At 39.6% G+C, this 18,105-nt stretch overlaps 2 protein-coding genes and 1 long non-coding RNA gene across 4 annotated transcripts in view; 1 reads left to right on the top strand and 2 right to left on the bottom strand.

Moving 5' to 3' along the window:
- Positions 1 to 5,724, top strand: part of nlgn2b (neuroligin 2b) — a 90,387-nt gene extending 84,663 nt beyond the window's left edge. For both annotated transcript variants that reach the window (XM_022210151.2, XM_022210150.2), the window contains exon 9: positions 922 to 5,724. In XM_022210151.2, the coding sequence (XP_022065843.1) occupies positions 922 to 1,846 (925 nt within the window). In that variant the 3' untranslated portion in view covers positions 1,847 to 5,724. The remainder of the gene's footprint in view (positions 1 to 921) is intronic.
- LOC127530620 (uncharacterized) overlaps positions 1 to 18,105 on the bottom strand; it is a 234,277-nt gene that overhangs the window by 13,989 nt on the left and 202,183 nt on the right. The window lies entirely within an intron of this gene.
- LOC110962225 (endonuclease domain-containing 1 protein) lies at positions 10,379 to 11,691 on the bottom strand. The gene is made up of 2 exons (XM_022210144.2): positions 11,276 to 11,691; positions 10,379 to 11,078 (listed from the first exon to the last, which is right to left on the bottom strand). The coding sequence occupies exons 1-2, from the start codon at positions 11,567 to 11,569 to the stop codon at positions 10,470 to 10,472; spliced, it is 903 nt and encodes a 300-aa protein (XP_022065836.2). The 5' UTR covers positions 11,570 to 11,691; the 3' UTR covers positions 10,379 to 10,469.

Below are 18,105 nucleotides of genomic sequence, written 5' to 3'. Positions count from 1 at the left end.
ATCAATGTTGAATTAGGGTTAAGAAGGTTGAATTGTGGTTACGGTTGAAGACTGATGGTTGGATCAACGTTGATTCAACAACATTTTGTCAACATTGAAGTTTGTGTTTAAAAGATACCATTGAATCTACATTGTATTTTGGTTTAATTAAAATGTTTGACAGGTCAATGTTTAATTAATGTTGAATCTATGTTTGCAAACATGTAATCTATGTAAGCAAACGTTGACTCAACATTTTATCAACCTTGCGCTTTCTGTATAATTTCGACGTTAGGTCTCAATATAGATTCAACATTGATTCACCCATAGTTTGCTATCTGGGCAGTGTAACAGCGTGGAAACTATGGATCCTTGTAGCAACAATTCATGCTAATGGTGGGGGTTTGATGATGCAGAGAGTGTTTTCCCTGGCACACTTTGGATCTCTTACTGCCAACCATTGATGGTTTGAATTCCACAGTGTATTGTTGCTGGTCTTTTATAGCCATATCTTCTAATAGTTACTTCCAGCAGGATAATGTCACTAAGCAGACATCGTCTCGAACTGGTTTCATGAACATGACAGTCATTTCCACCAATAATTGCTGAAAGTAGTAACACTTTTTGGATGTGGTAAAATGGAAGATTGGCAGCATGAATGTGCAACTCACAAATCTGCCGGAAATCATGTCATAGACTAGAATCTCAAAAGTAATATTCCGAGATCTTGTAGGACTCATGACACTGAGAATGAGGCCCAACCCAGTATTTATGCTCTGTTCCTCATAAAATGTTGTAGGTGCTACTGTCAAATAGTACATGGTCTATGTTGTGGTTTTATGAATTATGGCCTTAAAACACAAAATAAATGAATCATAATAATGCTAATGAAGAGTTTTGAACCTAAAGAAATACTTTGATGTGGCTCTTTCTCTTTTCCAGGGATCCAAACTCACCAGTTCCTCAGGACACCACTTTCATCCACACTAAGCCTAACCGTTTTGAGGAGGTCATCTGGACCAAGTTCAGCTCTAAAGACAAGCAGTACTTGCACATTGGCCTGAAGCCTCGTGTCAGAGATAACTACCGTGCCAACAAGGTGGCCTTTTGGCTGGAGCTGGTGCCACATCTCCACAGCCTACACGAAGAAATCATTAGCTCCATCACCACTCGCCTGCCGCCCGGAAACCGCCGAAAAACCACCCATCTTGGCACCGGCTCCACACGGCACCCTGTGATCTCCACCTATCCACCGGATCCTGAGCCCGACGGTTCGGAGAGACCCCGCTACACTCCCTTCCCCAGTGAGACGAGGGACTACTCCACCGAGCTCAGTGTGACGGTAGCTGTGGGCGCCTCACTTCTTTTCCTGAATGTGCTCGCCTTTGCCGCGCTTTACTACAAACGGGATAAACGCCATGAACTCATGCAGAGACGCCACCGCCGACTCTCCCCGCAGCGTGGCACGACAATGGGCATGGGTGTCGGCATGGGAGTCGTGGGGGCCCCACCGCACAATGACCTGGCGCTGAGTCAGGAGGAGGAGCTAATGTCACTGCAGATGAAGCAGCAGAGAGTAGAGCTGGAGCACGGGACGCCCCTCCCTTCCCGTGGCGTCCACGGTGACCTGGAACCCCTGCGGCCTCCCGTGTGCCCACCCGACTACACGCTGGCCCTACGGCGGGCACCGGAAGATGTGCCACTGATGACAGCCAATACAATTACCATGATCCCCAGCACCATCAGCAGCATGCAGCCTCTCCACCCGTTCAACACGTATCCCCCTGTCCCGGCGCCCTCCACTACACCCGTCCCCAGCCACAGCAACAATGCCCTGCCACACCAACACTCCACCACCCGTGTATAGGACCAGGCACAAGCTCTGCTACCCCACTCTGGGCTTACAGAGATGCACCACACAAACTGCTCCATACAAACTCCACCCTCACCCTCCTCTGTTCTTCTTTACTATATTTTTGTCTTTTCTCATTAAGCCCTCAAATAAAGCTGCAGTTTGTAAGATCTGAAGCAGTGAAATACCTCTAAACTGTAATCATAACTCAAGGGGAACTTGATTGAAAAGCTCCTTTGCCAAAAGCCTGTCATCTTAGGTACATACTGCTTTTCCCTATGGAGGTTCTTTGAATACCCGGTGCTTAGGACAGCCACCTAAACACGCAGCTATACGCTTGTAGCTCTCTCAAAGAGGCATCGAGCGAGTCACAATCGGTCTAATGTGTAGCTTGGTTGTTTTTTGCGCCTGTGTTGTTGTGTCAGTGCAGAACTATGTTTAACATAGAATACAAATATTCATTTTCATTCAGTTAGTGAAAAGATAACACAGTAGCGAGCAGCTTTGTATGAGGCAACATATGTCCCGACAAGCTGTCTGTCATAAAGCGCTGATTTGTTGAAACTTACAAATTGCAGCTTTAAAGGCCCAATCTGGAAGTGAAATTTGGCACCCTGTGTTGAGCACTATGTCCCAACAGCTGTCCCTGCATTGTGACTTTGGAGATTATTGTTTAGTGGGAAATGTTTCGACAGGGCTGGGAGAACAACATTGAACACTGACAGCAAAGTATGAGTTTTTCCTCGTAAAACTTCACCTCTATTTACAAATGTATATTTTCAGTTCCGATGCTACCTAAATGCCATCAAATGTTCTTTTTAAAAAATCTGTACACTCACTCGCTGCTGCTTTCAAAACATTTCCAGATTGGGGCTTCAACTGTTGGGCAGTACAGGAAATATCTGAATCCTACTCAGTCCGTGGGATGCAACCTGGAATCCAGGCTGCCCATTAGAGCTCGCTGCATCTCCGCCTCACAGGCTCTAATCATGTCCATTACTTTATTTGTTTCTCACTCATTATCTCTCTGTCTGTATTCCCACCTCAGCTCATTTAACGGCTTCTCTCTTTTCACCGCCTCACGCTCTTTCTCGCTCTGCCTCCGCCCCTTGTAGCTCTTTTTATTAAACCATTGGCATAATCCATTTTCATCTCCACTTCTCTCCTCTTTCTCGCAATCACTTCTAGACTCTTTTTTCCTTTTGGAGTCTTTTATACAAAAACACAAATGTAAATGATGTATTATTAATAAATTGTAAGGATATGAATGAAAAAAAAAGATATTCTGATATCTCGTTTTTACCAGCATTCTTGGTGCCAAGTACTGTGATAAAGTTCCTCTTTCACTGGCGTCCAGTGGACCGCCTGGAGAGGTCCATCCTGACTGTATCTTACAAAAGGAATTACCATCATAAAAAGTGCCAACCCCTTCATCTTTCTTTTTGAACCCCACACACTTCTTCTTCTTCTTTTCTTTTTTTCAAATAACACGCAATGTTGCACTGTGGCTGGTCTCTTCTTTAAAGGGAAATCAGATTCAATATATCCTCATTTAAGATAAAAAAAAGAATATAAAGTTTTATTAACTACTTTGCTGTGTGGGATATTTGCATGATGTTTTTTCTTTTCTAAAGCGTGTGGACAAAGCAGTTTGTTTGTCATTTTGATGATTTGCCTTGTTCTTCATTATTTGTTTTTTTGTTTTGAAAGTCATTTTCATTTTCTATTTTAATATCAGCTGCACTTTGTGGTACTTCAGAAAGTATTAAAGTATTAAGAGATGAATATTGTGTAAAACTATGATTATAACAAAGAGAGTAAATATTTCCTCTTTATTTTTTCATTTCCTAACACTGAGGCTGTGCCGCAAAACTACCAGAAAGACTGATGAAAGCCTTTTTAATCCCCTCTTTCCTCTTTTTGCTTTTTGCTGTTTCTCTTTATCTTTTGCAACTGTCAAGTTTGCACAGTCACTGTCTCTCAATCTCACCTGAAGATAGCACTTTTTTAAGTTACAAAAAAAAAAAGAAATGAAATGACTACTTTACAGGAATAGTCTAAATAAGGTTTCTGTCTGTGACTGACATTAACCACATGCTTCAAGTGTTTGAAGACTGCCTGACAGTTATCTTTTCGTCTGCTCTTTTGTTGTTTCATGATTCTCGCTTCTGCAAGGCGGGAGAGAGGATGAGATATATTTATGGTCAAAAGGTGAGAGAGCCTTGTATGCGCGTTTCACATCTTTCGCACAATTGAGCACAGAGACGGGTCACACTCTGGACAATTCTAAAAAAAACAAAAAAACAAAAGAAAAAAGAAACAAACCCCAGTGACATTAGGACAACACTGGACAAACGCAGACAGTGATTCAGTGGTGATGACGAAACGGCTCGTCAACAGTATGATCTGTCAATGCACAGAGGATGCGTTCTAAATACCTGATTTAACAGACATTACTCACACACCATAAACCACGAAAGCAGAAGGCGAGTGGGATTAACTCCCCCTGCCTTCCTTGTGACGTCCGGTATCCTGTCCGCTCAGGATAACGACCCTCTGGAGCCAGACTGCCATCCCTCACGCTGGACTGGAGCGAGCTGCGAGGACAAAAAGAACAACAACCAACACATAAAAACAAACTGTACATTTTTAAGTGTAAGAGAACAAACTGGAATTTGTAAATATTATGTTTGTCGTTTGGTTTGAGTGATTGGCCGGATCTTTTCTTTGTGACAACAGGTGCAAGTTTAGATGACTTACATGATTTTAGCACTCATGCGTACAGTATGTTTGATTCTCCTTTATTTCCTTGGTCTCAGCGTCAAATCCCAATGGGCACATGAGTACATTTGGTAACATACGTGAATGAATTTCAAAATGGAAAAAAAGAAAAAAAAATCACGGCGTGGTGGAGGTCACCATAAACATGAAAAGGAATGCTTACGGCTCAGGTTAGCCCAGATATTGTGATTTTTTTTTTTTAAATGGAAAAAAAAGTTCTTACTGCATATATAACGTACACCTGGAATTATCCCATCAATCATGAAGGCAGCTTTTGAGTGAAATGAGTCCTTTCATTGGTTAAAAAAGCCAAAGAACAGCTGCAGAAAACAGATGAAGGAAGGCGAAATGGGAAAGATATGAGAAATGAGGCAGAAAAACAACGGATAGGGTGGGTGTTTCAAATGTGCTCAAAAGAAAACCACAAATCAAGGAAATTTTACTTGTGATACTGTTGGGTTTAATTGTTGGTGTCTCACATTGTCTTGAGCATTGTCATACAGTATAACTTGTAATTGGGAGATTGTGGAATCCTTTGTACTCTTTTGGTCTTATTTCAGACTCTAATCATGGTGGTTGTTTTGTTACCTTTTGCAATTTTGTCTGCACATTCTGTTTATGGGATTACTGACCCAGCTGTTTGATGTGTGTTGCTCACGCTTCCAAAAAAAACAGCATTACAAAATGCAATTGTTTATTGTTTTCTTTTTCTTTTCTTTTTTTTTTTACTTTTTTTTGGAAACAAGGATTTGGACCAGCCAACAGATAATGGAAGCACACTCACCAAGTTTACATGTTTACACTACAGTTTTGATGTTGGCTTAAGGTAAGGGTGGAGAGGGGGAAAAAAAGAAACATTACACGAATCCAAATATCTTCTTCTTCTTCTAACATTTACTGCTGGAATGGTAAAGTGAAGGCTTGCACCTGTTTGTCTGTTTCATTTAGTCTGATTCAGTAACCTGCTTGAGGCTCAAGATACTGTGAGAGAGCATAATGACCAGGAGGGGTTGAAAGAATTAAAGTTAATATTTCTATTTCAAATAGAGGCTATTACACACTGTATGTTGTGTATCTGAACTGGAAAACATTAAAAGACATTCTTAAACAAATGCTTTGCCATCATTTTTTTTATTAAACAGCCAATATGTAGCTGTAATAGCGGATTTGACCACTTGGGGGAGGAAGAACTCAACTAACAGATAGACGCAACCGTTATGTTAGCCAGACACGTAATAGCGGAACGGCTAGCAGGCTATTGCTAATTTACAGAACTAACAGACAGGGACCGTTTTTAATTTGAGTCGTTTTTCTGCCAACATACTGAATGTCAGTCTATTGCCCTCTTATCTCTTGTGTTCTGGTTTGGTTTTAGACAACTTGTGAATAAATAACCCAACCTTTACCTGCTAAATATTTGACAAGTTTTTCCAGCTATCTAGCTTAGCTTCATTGCTAACTTTGAGTAGACTCCTGATGAAAAAGTTATTTCTGTTTCAATTCTGAATTTTGGACTATTTTGACTCCATAGCATGTATTTTTTCCTAACCCATAGAAAGAAAAGGTTGAAGATGTACATTTAGATGTTTATTCTACTTCGCTTTGCTTATTAAAATGTGTTTTTTCTCCTTCTGTCAGCTACAAATTTTCAATTTAATAGCTGTTACACCTAACTACAATTTTATTCGTATCTATATTCTAAAGCTTTGTATCAGAGGGGGTTACATATATCATTCACACCCTGGTTTATGACTTAAAAACGTAGCAAAGGTTTTTTTTTTTCTTGCTGTTGACAGTATTTTGTGATTTATGCAGCAATAAAAAAAATATCCAGAATTCCCTGAGTAAAACCCTTTAATATGTCAACAGAATGAAGCAACAATTTGGTATTATATTTATATTCATTGTCTAGGTTTCTGGTTTGGAAATGAATGCAAATTAGTGCATAATGTGACGCATAATACCACATTTGCATAATTAAACAAAAAAATCAGAAAACTTGTAGTACAAAAAATCATTGTGTTAATGTAAGTAATCAACTTGGAAATTTTCATGGTGCTATCTATTAGTTAAATTTTCAAATCCCGTTCAACCGTAATGTCTCCCTTTATTATCTGGTTGCTTATAGAAAGTCAGAATAGCTGCTGCTGGGAAATGAATGATGAATGTTAAATTTAGAAAAATGGCTACAAGGTTAAGAAGGTGTGAGTTGGCTGTTGGTGTGTATTAATCACTATTCAGGACTAGTAGCATGTCTTCCATTCACAATTTATGGCCAAATGCAGTGTGCAGAGAGGCACTGCGTGTCAGCTGGGTTTCTCTTTCTCCTTTGTCTTTTTATAGCAGCGAGCATATGAACACTTTGGTGCATACTGCTACACCTGGGTTTACAAACAGTCCAGTAAATTCTCACTTAAAATCAGCTTACATTCAACACCTTATTAACAGGATTGTTTTTTAAAAGTTCTTTCACATGCATTTGCAGAGGTTTAGTTGTTGTAGCTGTACTTCACAGGTACGTTTGGATTGTCTGTAGTTTCCTGTCTCAGCATTCTGTAATCACATGTTGACCCCCTGTTATTCTCCTTTGCAAATGTACATGAATCCAAGCCTAACACTTTTTCAGAAAGGAATATTTGATTTCCTTAAAGATGTTGCTACACAACAAAGTAGATTTTCTGATATCTACCAAATCAGTACAAACATAGCTAGCTAACTACTATCCATCTGTCATACTTGGATGCCAAACCAAGTTCTAAAATTCAGTCTGCTTAAATTAGTAAAGCATCCTACATAGCATTTAAGTGCAGTGAAATTAACAGATTGTCATGTAAAGGGGCCTTCTATGGGGCACTTCATCCTAGTTTACCCTTAACTAAGACAACCGTAACAGAATCTGTTTTCTTTTTTCTCCTTAGTGCATGCACCTTAGAGGGCATTTTATCATCTTTGCTCTGCTTAGAACCTAAAGGGGCAGTTTTTTTTTCCTTTGGGACACTGGAGGAGAGGGTTCACCAGTGTATAGGATGTCTCTTTGTTCTTTATAAGACCTTTAGCCAACCAGAACATACCTGTCTGCCTGTCCACAGCTGCACATTTCTCATATACAGCACTGTGTACTTTTCCCCTTCATTCCACGATGATGATGATGATGAAAACAAGTTGCTAAAACTGTTGCTAAGTTACCTTATAAATAATGTTAATCTCAATGACCTAAATGCAGTAATAAGCTTGTTTTTACCCACCACTGGAAAAAGGAGAGGGCGAGCATTAAACAGCGAATATTTCTCCTTTAATTACGACGAAGAAGAATATCTGGATTGGTGACAGAAATGGTCATTAGCTTAGCTGCAGCCTGAGCAGACACACAGACAGGTGAGCTGCTCGGGTGAGTTTCAAGAACATAGTTAAATGTCTGGACAGTTTTTGTAGCTCAGTCAAAAACTAATGCAAGAAGAAGTTCTTGATGTGATTTAAAGACAGATCTGAGCGCTGCCGTGGCTCTGCAGTGGCACTTTAAGTTGTTTTACCCATATAAACAAACTACAGAATCTCAGCTGAATAGTAGAAATTCTGGAGGATAAACATATGCTAGCCCAGCAAACATGGAATAAAAACAATTCAAGTTGGAGCTTGTTCTGGTATTGTGCCGCTAAAGGAATGATACTGGCTTTGTGTAGTTTTGTCTAAAACTGGCGATACTGCAACACACAAGGATTTCTTTACAGATAGCCACTCTAACATTTAAAAAAATCCAGTCCATTTTGCTGATGATGCCTCCATATTTTTAAGTATCATTAGTAAATGAAGCCCACTTATTATGAGCATTAGACTAGTGGAAAGCAGTACAAACTGAGCTCTGGCTGTCATTCCATTAATTCATATTCAAATGATTTTCAAAGCCTGAAATAACTTGGCAGCACCCATTTTAGTAGAGGAACTGTCCTCCGATCTGTGTTTAGTCAGCTGTTGTACACAATAAATTATTATCTCAGCAAATATACTGAACCACCCTGATGCACTGGTTTGTTGGAAAAGGCATTTCTGCAAACGACCAGCCTTCCATTCATTCAAGCCCCAGTGTAGAAGTAATTGAATACCTTTTTCACCACCATTACATTAATATCTGTGTTATCAGTGGTGATTAAGTACTTTCAGAGCATATTGCTCTTATTTTTACCTCCCCAAAGTCACATTTTATACTATAATCAATTGATCATTCGTTTTCCAATTACACCTTTGGCATTGTAAATAACACAAGTAGACTGCAAATAATTACCTTGGCTAAACAATAGAGATAGATGATTTCAATACACAGTTCTTCCTGCAGCTGTGTTGCAAGTTTTTGTGTGTTTTGTGTGTGTGTGTGTGTGTGTGTGTGTGTGTGTGTGTGTGTGTGTGTGTGTGTGTGTGTGTGTGTGTGTGTGTGTGTGTGTGTGTGTGTGTGTGTGTGTGTGTGTGTTTTAGATTAATATATAAGAATCCCCTAAAGGAAAGAAGGAGAACTCTAAAGAGTCTGCAATAAATTTTAACAGGTTAACTGTATACCTGTTTTTATTGGTTTTTAATACTTTGTGTTATCTGAAAGACCAAATGTTTATTTTTGGTTTAGGATAACTGCCTTGAGTTATCGCTGCAATAAGAGGCAAGTTATTAGAGGCTGCTAGGTCTAATAGGATTCATCATAAATAGATAGCACAATTGTTTAGATGACTGATGCACATTGTAATCTCATAGCACTTTTGTGTTGCGTTCAACTCAATTACCTCTGCAGAGATTATTATGTTGGACTCTGTAGGCTGTGATCATGAACAGTACTTTCCTTACTCACTAGATGGCAGTGTGACGCTACAATGCATGGACAAAAAGTATCACAAAGTTTCTGCTTCTAACATGAGTGAACTCCATTAAGGAAAAACTCACAGAGCATATTGCGAGTAGAAAATTAGGAGGCTGTCTTTACCATCACTAATTACTCAGTTATATTACTGGATACAGATATCACTTTTATTTTCTATGATGATAGAATCTAGATATTCATTAGGGTTCACAAATCTACTGGTTTTCTATTAAAACCTCAAGAAATTTGAAAGAAATTTATGTGACTGTCTATGAGTTTTTTTTTATGATATCCAAAAGTCTTTTATGACTTGTAGATTAACTAAATGATTAAAGACAATAAAACCCATCAGACGACCATAAAAGTCAAATCCAATTTTTATAACTGCCCATGCATTCAAACTTACATATGCTCAGAAATATGGTGAAAAGAAGCTATTTCTAATCTCCCTGCAGTATGCGGTAACATTTTACAAGAGGAGACCCAGCTTCAATGAATGTCGAGGACAGGTTTTTTGGGGTTTTTTTTGTCCCCCGGAATATATTATTTATCTTTATAACTGCAAAAAATTTATGTTCAAATTAAATTTTGTATTTTACATATAAATATGCTTTGCATCTAAGTAACAAGAACACAGTACAGGCAAGTAAATGAGGATGTTTTATTGAATGAGCCCATTCCCATAGCCTCCCACACAGCAGTATTATTAATCCTCCTGTCAACAAAATAGCTCTTCTATAAATTATGTTTCAGTGGTTGTTTGTAAAAGGAGAGAAAATGAAGGGAAAACCTGCATCTAGAAAATCTCACAGAACAAATCTTTAGATTTTTCAACAAGTTTTTTTCCAAAGGATAATTTTAGAATAATCTGCAGGAAAGAATTTAAATTGCCACTTAAGAGAGTTGTTACAATATCTAATGTTTATAAGGTTTAGCAAAAAGGCATAAATGTGTGCTATTATTTGTGGAAGTGCAGAGAAACCTGCATGTATGCAGCAGGTGTAGCTGGGGGAGCTTTCAGATGGTGTGTTGCAGGTAAAGAGGAAGGGGTGAGGGAGAGATGCAGTTGTCATAGAAGATCTGAAGACTCTGATCAACATCCATGTGATTTTTCAGGAAGTTTTCAAGCTCCTGGACCGTCATCTCGTGAACACTGCTGCCCTCTTTGGCGTTCTTGGCCAAGACTGCGTGGGATGGGAAGCGGATACGAACATCGTGAGGTGAGTTGTGGTCGTAGTCAGTGCAGCAGTAAGCGGACCACACATCTTCAGGGATGGCCACACGGTCCTGGTTGTTCCGACGGATCATGTTGCCCCTGGTGGTCACTCCAGTGACGATGTAAGCAGTGCCGCGGCAGAAGTTGTTGAGGCGGACCCGGATCCGCTCCTCGTACTCACGCCAAGGGCCAATGTTGAACTCCCGAATCTCTGGGACCACATTGGTCAGGGTGTAAGTGGCTGCACGGTCGTGTGGAGTGGACTGGTGCTGGTCTGGGTTCAGGTGGCCTCTTTCATAAAGAACCACATCAGAGTAGTCATCCAGCACTGCCTGGCTGTCCTCAAACTTCATGTGCAGGTACCCAGTGGGAAACGGCAGCATGTTTCCATTTCCATCAGTTTCTGCCAGCTGGAGAGATATGGAAGAAAACATATATGACTCTTTTGCAGTCTGAGGAAATAATATGAATACAAAATGTCTCCATTATCAGTGATTAGACCAGTTGCCCATTTAAGCATCTGTCGTCTTCTTTTTTTTAAGTTCACCTTAGTGTGAACAGCTTCTTTCAACAACCTTTATCAATACAGAATTTCAGAAAGACTGACCTGTGGCTCATACATCCAAGGGTAGTCCACACGTCGGTCTCCTTCTGTTTTCTTGAAGGTGTAAGCTGAGTAAACTGGGATCCGCTTTTGAGGATCATACAGGGTCACGTATCGAGGTTTGTCGGCGTAGCGTTGGCAGATCTTCTTCAGTCTGGTCTCGATGATCCCCCGTGGCGGAGTCCCCATATACAGAGAGTCCTTGCACCTCTCTACATGATTGAAATCTTGAACAACTGTTGCCGATGTAAGAAAGCTGAATATAAGAGCAAAAGCTAGAGGCATTAACATCTTCATAGTTGAAACGTCTCCTCAAAGTCTCGTGCTGAGCCTTCTGAAAAACAGTGACAGAATGTCAGTTAAGCTTTAAATGCCACACACCAGATATGCAAAGCAGAAAGCGTGTCATGAAAAGACGGGCCTCCTAATGCATGAACAGGTCGCTTCAGCAAGACTCTGACCTACAACTTTTGAAATATATTGACTACTGTAAGAAATGTATGGACCTGTTGAGTTTAGGTAAGGTTAGATCCATCATCTCCATGGCCATTTAAGCTGCCTTAACAAATTTGTCTGTGAGTTCTTATTGTGGTTATTACTTCAAATGTAGAGGCCTATATTATTTTGCTAGTGCAGTCAAGTGGTTGAGTAACAGGAAAGCAGATCGTTTATTTTACCAGAGGTACACTGATGTTCATAAAGATGTTTTGGGCAGTTTTTACTTGTAATTAGTATTTCCTTTCACTGAAATGCTGAGTCAAGATGAAACACATGACAATGAAATTTGACATTCACAAATGCTTTACCAGCGTAATCATAAAATGCAAAACTTTCTAATCTGTCTCAGTGATGAACAAAAGGCCCACAGTGACCAGTGCACGTCAGAGGTACTACACTGCTCAGTGTCAATAGTGGATAATTCAGTGAGTAAAACAGAGATAAAGCATTAATGTTTAACTGCATAGTGATAAAGAGTGTAGCCTACATGCAGTACACAGTTTCAGGTCGAGATCTGTGCCTCAGTAGCCACTCGTGTTATTGTTAAACTATCAAGACAGTTAAACTCTTGAATGTAGTAAAATAAGTTGACAGCTGCCAGTAACAGAAATAATATACTGCTGGTACTGTTTTGTTTGAAGGGTTGAGTGTATAAGGCTGACATGACACCTACCGTGAACATTAAAAAGTCTTTATGAAGGTGTAGGACTGTTGACATTTTGTGTGAATTGTTAAGTTTTGCAATTTTTAATGCAAAGTTGCCATATTTTGGGATGTCTTTCTTGTGACAATTTGACATTCATGAAGAGTTATGGATAACGAACATGTTATCTGAGTAGTGTTAATTAACTAGTGCATTGCATCTAAGGTCAAGGAACATTTTCATGATGTAAAAATAATGGTTTCATCGCAGACAATGTCAGAGTAAAAGATGGTCACACATAAAGCTAAATAGTTACAGTCTGATCATGAAGCCTGCTAGCTCATTTTTATGGCAGGTTTATGACAGGTTCTGTTGTCAAGTCAAGGTAATTTATTTTCAGCACATTTAAAAACAACAAATGCTGACTGCACGCCAGTGAGCAACAATGAAACTATAAAACTACACATGTAAAAGAAAATATCAAAACTCCATCTGGTTTAAAAGTAGGTTTACAAATGGGTTTCAAAAATGCCCAGCGTTGGTCCTGTTGTGAAGGGGCACATTTCAGCAGCAGCTGCTGCAAAGGCCTCTAGTCTTTGATTTCGACCTCTGGACAACCAGGAGCCTCTGGTCAGTAGACCTCAGTGGCCTCATGGGAGTCTGGAAAGTTAAAAGATCAGAGGGGTAGGGAATGCTAATCTATTTAAGCACTTCACAACAAGCAATAAAATCTTCAAATCAATTCTCTATGTAACTGAGAGCCGTGCAGAGTGGTATGTTCAGAAAGTAGACTCGATGCCTGTTTTTTGACCAGTTACAGGCAAGAAAGCAGACACTGGCTGACACATGAGTAGAGACTATTGCAGTAGGTGAGCATGGACAAAATAGAGGTGTGCATCACCTTTTCAAAGTCGTTGGAAAAATGAAAACGCTTGACCTTCAGAGGGATCCTCAGTTGGAAAAAGCTAGCGCTGATAACTGCATTTATTTGCTTGTGAAAGCGTCAAAGATTACCTCGAGGTTTTTTGCAAAGGGTCTGTTGAAGGTGCCCAGTAAGCCAAACGGCACCTCGTAGGGTGGTGTGGAGGTCCATCCTCATACTAAAATGTCAGGTAAGTAATTGTCAGGTTGGTTAAAACAAAGACATCTCTTGCAATGTTGACTTTCCATTTAAGATAACATAATTAAAGTTGTTGTTACATCACGGTTATAATGGTGTCAGTCAGTGTTGCACACAACCCGTTAAATACAGTGTTGCTAAATGTTTTCTAAGCTTTTTGTACAGGTAAAGGTTTATTTAGAGTAACGGACAAAAGGCCCACTTCACAGGATGGTGTGTTTTTTTAATATAATAACAAGCAACAAAGTATTATTAAAGAGACTGATGAATATAAAGAAGAAAAAAAAACCAGAAGTACTTTGTAACAGATCAGGAAACTTCATTTGCAATGAAGTACAAATATTTCACAGCAAATGGCTCAGTGTTCTGCCAAAATGGGTTCTTGACCTAATTTGGCAGCTCACTGTGTACAGAGCAACCAATCCATCTGAAACTGTCTCACTGTTTACAAAGTTTTTTGTCCTCGGCATTCCTTTACAGCTTTTGGACACTTATTGCAAATTCTTTATTTTTATATTTCTCCTCATTTCCCACCAATATTTGATGACTTAAGCTGAGCATTTGTCCCTCTTCAGCAGTCGTATGTTACCTTTCTGCACGTTGCCACCTTATGAACAGAAAGTTGACTGATTTATCTCTCCATCAGCCGCATGTCTTGTGAAGAGGTCCTTAATCTCATTACACATACTCTGAAGAAGATTATCATCTAAATCAGTGATTCTGACCAGGGTTTCTGGCACCCAAGGGGGTACTTCTGCACCCGCTTTGAGGCAAAGATTTGGAACAATCTGCTCAACATGAGTATCTGATCTTATTGTTAAAGTGCCTTTCCCTTGGCATCACTGTCACATCTTGAAAAGATACAATCTACTTAGCTTTAAGGACTTCATTCTTTTTCATTTTCTCAAATTAGTCTTGAAATGTATCAACAGTCCCCGAGCCTCTTTCCACATATACCTAATGACAAGACAGTAACAGAGTAACTAGGAGCACGATGAATACCACATTTTAGATCTAAATTTGGACAATCATCTCTCTCCAGAAAGGACTGTCAATTCCTGAACCCATTACCAACTGAGATCAGATTACATACAAATATAAAGTCATCCACATAAAGGTTAAGTGCTGGCTTAAAGCAAACATAACCTGCTGCCATTATTTAGCTAATTGTAGTAGCACACAATTAAAGTATTTTGTTATGAGTATTCCATTGTGCTTTCATGTCTGTGTATTTAATGTGGTTTTATGAGAACAAAGTGGTGTTTCTGAAATGTACTGTGTATGTAAAATGAGCAATAGTTAGAAACTCTGTGCAGATCATCAGTTTCATGCTCTGTATTGTGCCGAACTGCATCGTCCCTGTCTAATAACATACATTTTGTTCAATTCAAAGCTAGTTGGGGACAGTGAAGTTAAAACATTTGGTAAGATAAATGAATAAACAGTTGATACAGCTCTGTGAAAGTAAGTTCTCTCATTTAAGATCAATTCCAATGAATACATGTGGGCTGTCATGGCTTATCTAAAATTGTGGAACCTGTCAGTGGTTTCTGGTGCTGCCCTTTGCTGTAGGCTGCCCTATGCAAATGGAAAGTGTTTGTCAGATTAGCTGGAGCAACAATCCTTCACTGCCCTAATAAGTCAATTTGAGTGACTGAGTGTTGTTATTCATCGAGGGACCAGCCTGCCTCTCCGATCTAATCTTGAGTTATGACAATCATAACTTATGTAGCTGTGGCTGATGATGCAGTTATGTGAACAGACATTTTTCAGCTGTCAGCATTTTTACCAATTAAACTTATAAATTCAGGCCGAGTGCAGAACCAGCTCAGCTGCCCTCTGCTGCTGCTCAGTGGAAGAGGGAGAGTGTTTTACTGCTGCTGAACTGTTGTTTCTAATCACTTCTGTTGTAGAAAATGTAACGGCTGCCCTGGACTGTCCATGCAACACATTTAGTTTTTTTCATATTGTCATTGTGTGAGTGATGGGAGGGCAGCATGTATGAGCAGTTTCTGTGATTTTCAAATATTTCACATAATTATCTGTATCGCAGTTGATCAGGTAACATGTATTTTAGATGCTATGGATAATTTATTTAGCAGAGAAACAACACTGACAGAAAACCTTATAAGCCAAAAAAATGTATGGTTAAAAATTATGCTTGAAACAAAGTTGGTACTCGAATCTGTCTGTCTGTTCATTTCTTTGGATGGATTAAATGCCAGGTAAATCTGTGTGATTTACAGTATTTCTCATACCAACCAAAGCATTACAAACACTTACCTAATATTGTGCAGGCCCCCCTTGTTCAGCCGAAACAGCTGTGAACCATGAGGCCGTGAACCCAGTACATCTACAGGTGTCCTGGGTTCATGGCCCAGCAGATCCTTTGGGTCCTGTTGGTCGTGGGATGAAATCTCTGGAGACCGGCTCAATGCTTAGGCATTCCTGTGTAGTTTTTGGAGCATAGAGGGGCACATTGTCCTGTTGTTGGTCTGTAATAATGTTTAGCTAGGTGGTGCATGTATAATTAAGGTCAATATGAATGCGAGGACCCAAGGTTTCCCAGTACAACATTGCATTGTAATGAGATGATAAGTGTTATACACTTCACCTGTCACAAGCTTGAACGCTGTGGCTGTTTGGTTTACATGCTCACCAAAATAAATTTCCCACTATTGCTCCATGATCCTCACTGCCATTGAAAGAATGGTCGGCATCAATTTTAAAAACATGACTGGCTTACTTAATAAAAGCCTAGTAGACAAGCACAAATTGTCAGGCTGTGAAAATATTTATTGATAAATTAAAGAAATGAATTGTTTTTGGTATTGGGCAATGACAATGTTATGAAATACATTATGGCAATATAATGAAATAGATACTTAAAAATACATTAAAAATATGACGACCCACTCTATCATATCTAACAAAAAATGACTGTTCATGGCACATCTTCCAGTTCTGTCATTATGTAATACCATTTATTGCCCACATGGAGGCAGTGCAGACTTGGTTGTTGCTTGTTCCCATTTCCTGCTCCATTCAGATTAACATAAAATATCACACCAAATACAACTTTTTTTTCATCCAACCTGAAGGCTGCATGTGTAAAACTTAAAGGTAGCAAACGCTGATATTGTCACTTTGGCTTTTAATCTACGCTGATGTGTTTGAAGTATTATTCTAGTATGGAGTGTAATGTGTGATTAAATACAGTATGTACGTATGCTTAAGTGTACATTTCGGAGGAGACATAGAAGATATGTCTCTATTGATATTTTCAACATACGTATTTGTCCTCCCAAATAAAAATATTAAAAAAGCAGCAGACTTTTATTTTTTGAAAAACTGCTATAACATTCTGCATAGATGATGTAATAGTGCAAACACATGCAGTAACATAAAAATTACCATAATGCAGAAAATAAGGTGTCTGATGTGCTCTTTTTTCTTTTAATCTTGCATCTCTTATTGTAGTGGCATACTGTGTCAGGAAAATGTGTTTAATGATAAAACTTTTACTAAGTATATAATTATTTTTGAGCTTCACAGGTGACACTACAAAAAAAGATTACCTCCATTTTTACTGTATCATTTGATCCTAAGCATGACAGCTTTTTGAGTCTTGCTCCCAACTCCAATCAGATCCCCCCCTTTTATTTGTAAACTATAGGTCTTAGGTTTCCACTGAGCCACCAGGGGGCATAATTTAGCAGATATTCCGGCCTGTAAAGCTGCCCTGCTTAGTTCTGCACCAAAGCTTGCTGATTGGTCCAAGTACCCACATGGGGTTGAGGGCTGACCAATAGAGTTTGGGCTGATCAGGGGCTGTTGCTAAGGCACTTCAGAGGCAGAAAAAAAAAATCTGTCAGCAGTCTGCTTCCACCATTTCACTCTTACTCTCATCTGGCTCCTCATCAGCTCTCCCTCCGTCTCTGCCTCTCACTGTGCTCTCAGGGCTGAAAAGCTGAGCCGGCTTGTTATTGGTCGGTGATGGGTGAAACGAGCAGAGGGGTGAGTGGTGGTTTTGCATTGTGAGCCACAAAGACTGGGCCCTCCCTCATGAACTGAGAGCTGTAGCCCCACCTCCCCTGGTTATCCTGTCACTTGACATTTGAGCTCAGCCAACACTGGCAGCCCCTCTGTCACCATTTCACTCTGCCTCACTTCTCAGTTCATCCGAAAAGACACCGGGGTATTGAGCTCCACCAAGAGCCTCAAAAAAGGGGCAAACTTGTGCGCTGTTCTCACCGATACTGTGCATGAGGATTCTGTTAGATTGTGGTTTTTATTTACCAATTAAGAAAAATGCAGTCACAAATGTCACACAAATGTGCATGGATGTTTGTGTATAAAGCCAAAACATGTCATGTGTGTCAAAGTGAAATGAGTGCTACAGAGACACTTGGTAAAAATGTCTCTATCAGCCCCCCAAAATACTTTACAGCTGTGGAGAGATTTTAAATATCGCCTCTTACTGTATTGGCAGTGTTCCAACTTACTTACACACACAGACACACGCATACTGTACGTACACACTCACACAGAGGAAAAGAAATTAAAGAGCCC

The sequence above is a fragment of the Acanthochromis polyacanthus genome, chromosome 17, assembly GCF_021347895.1.
Source record: "Acanthochromis polyacanthus isolate Apoly-LR-REF ecotype Palm Island chromosome 17, KAUST_Apoly_ChrSc, whole genome shotgun sequence".
Lineage (NCBI taxonomy): Eukaryota > Metazoa > Chordata > Actinopteri > Pomacentridae > Acanthochromis > Acanthochromis polyacanthus.
This window is presented reverse-complemented; position numbering and strand designations above follow the sequence as displayed.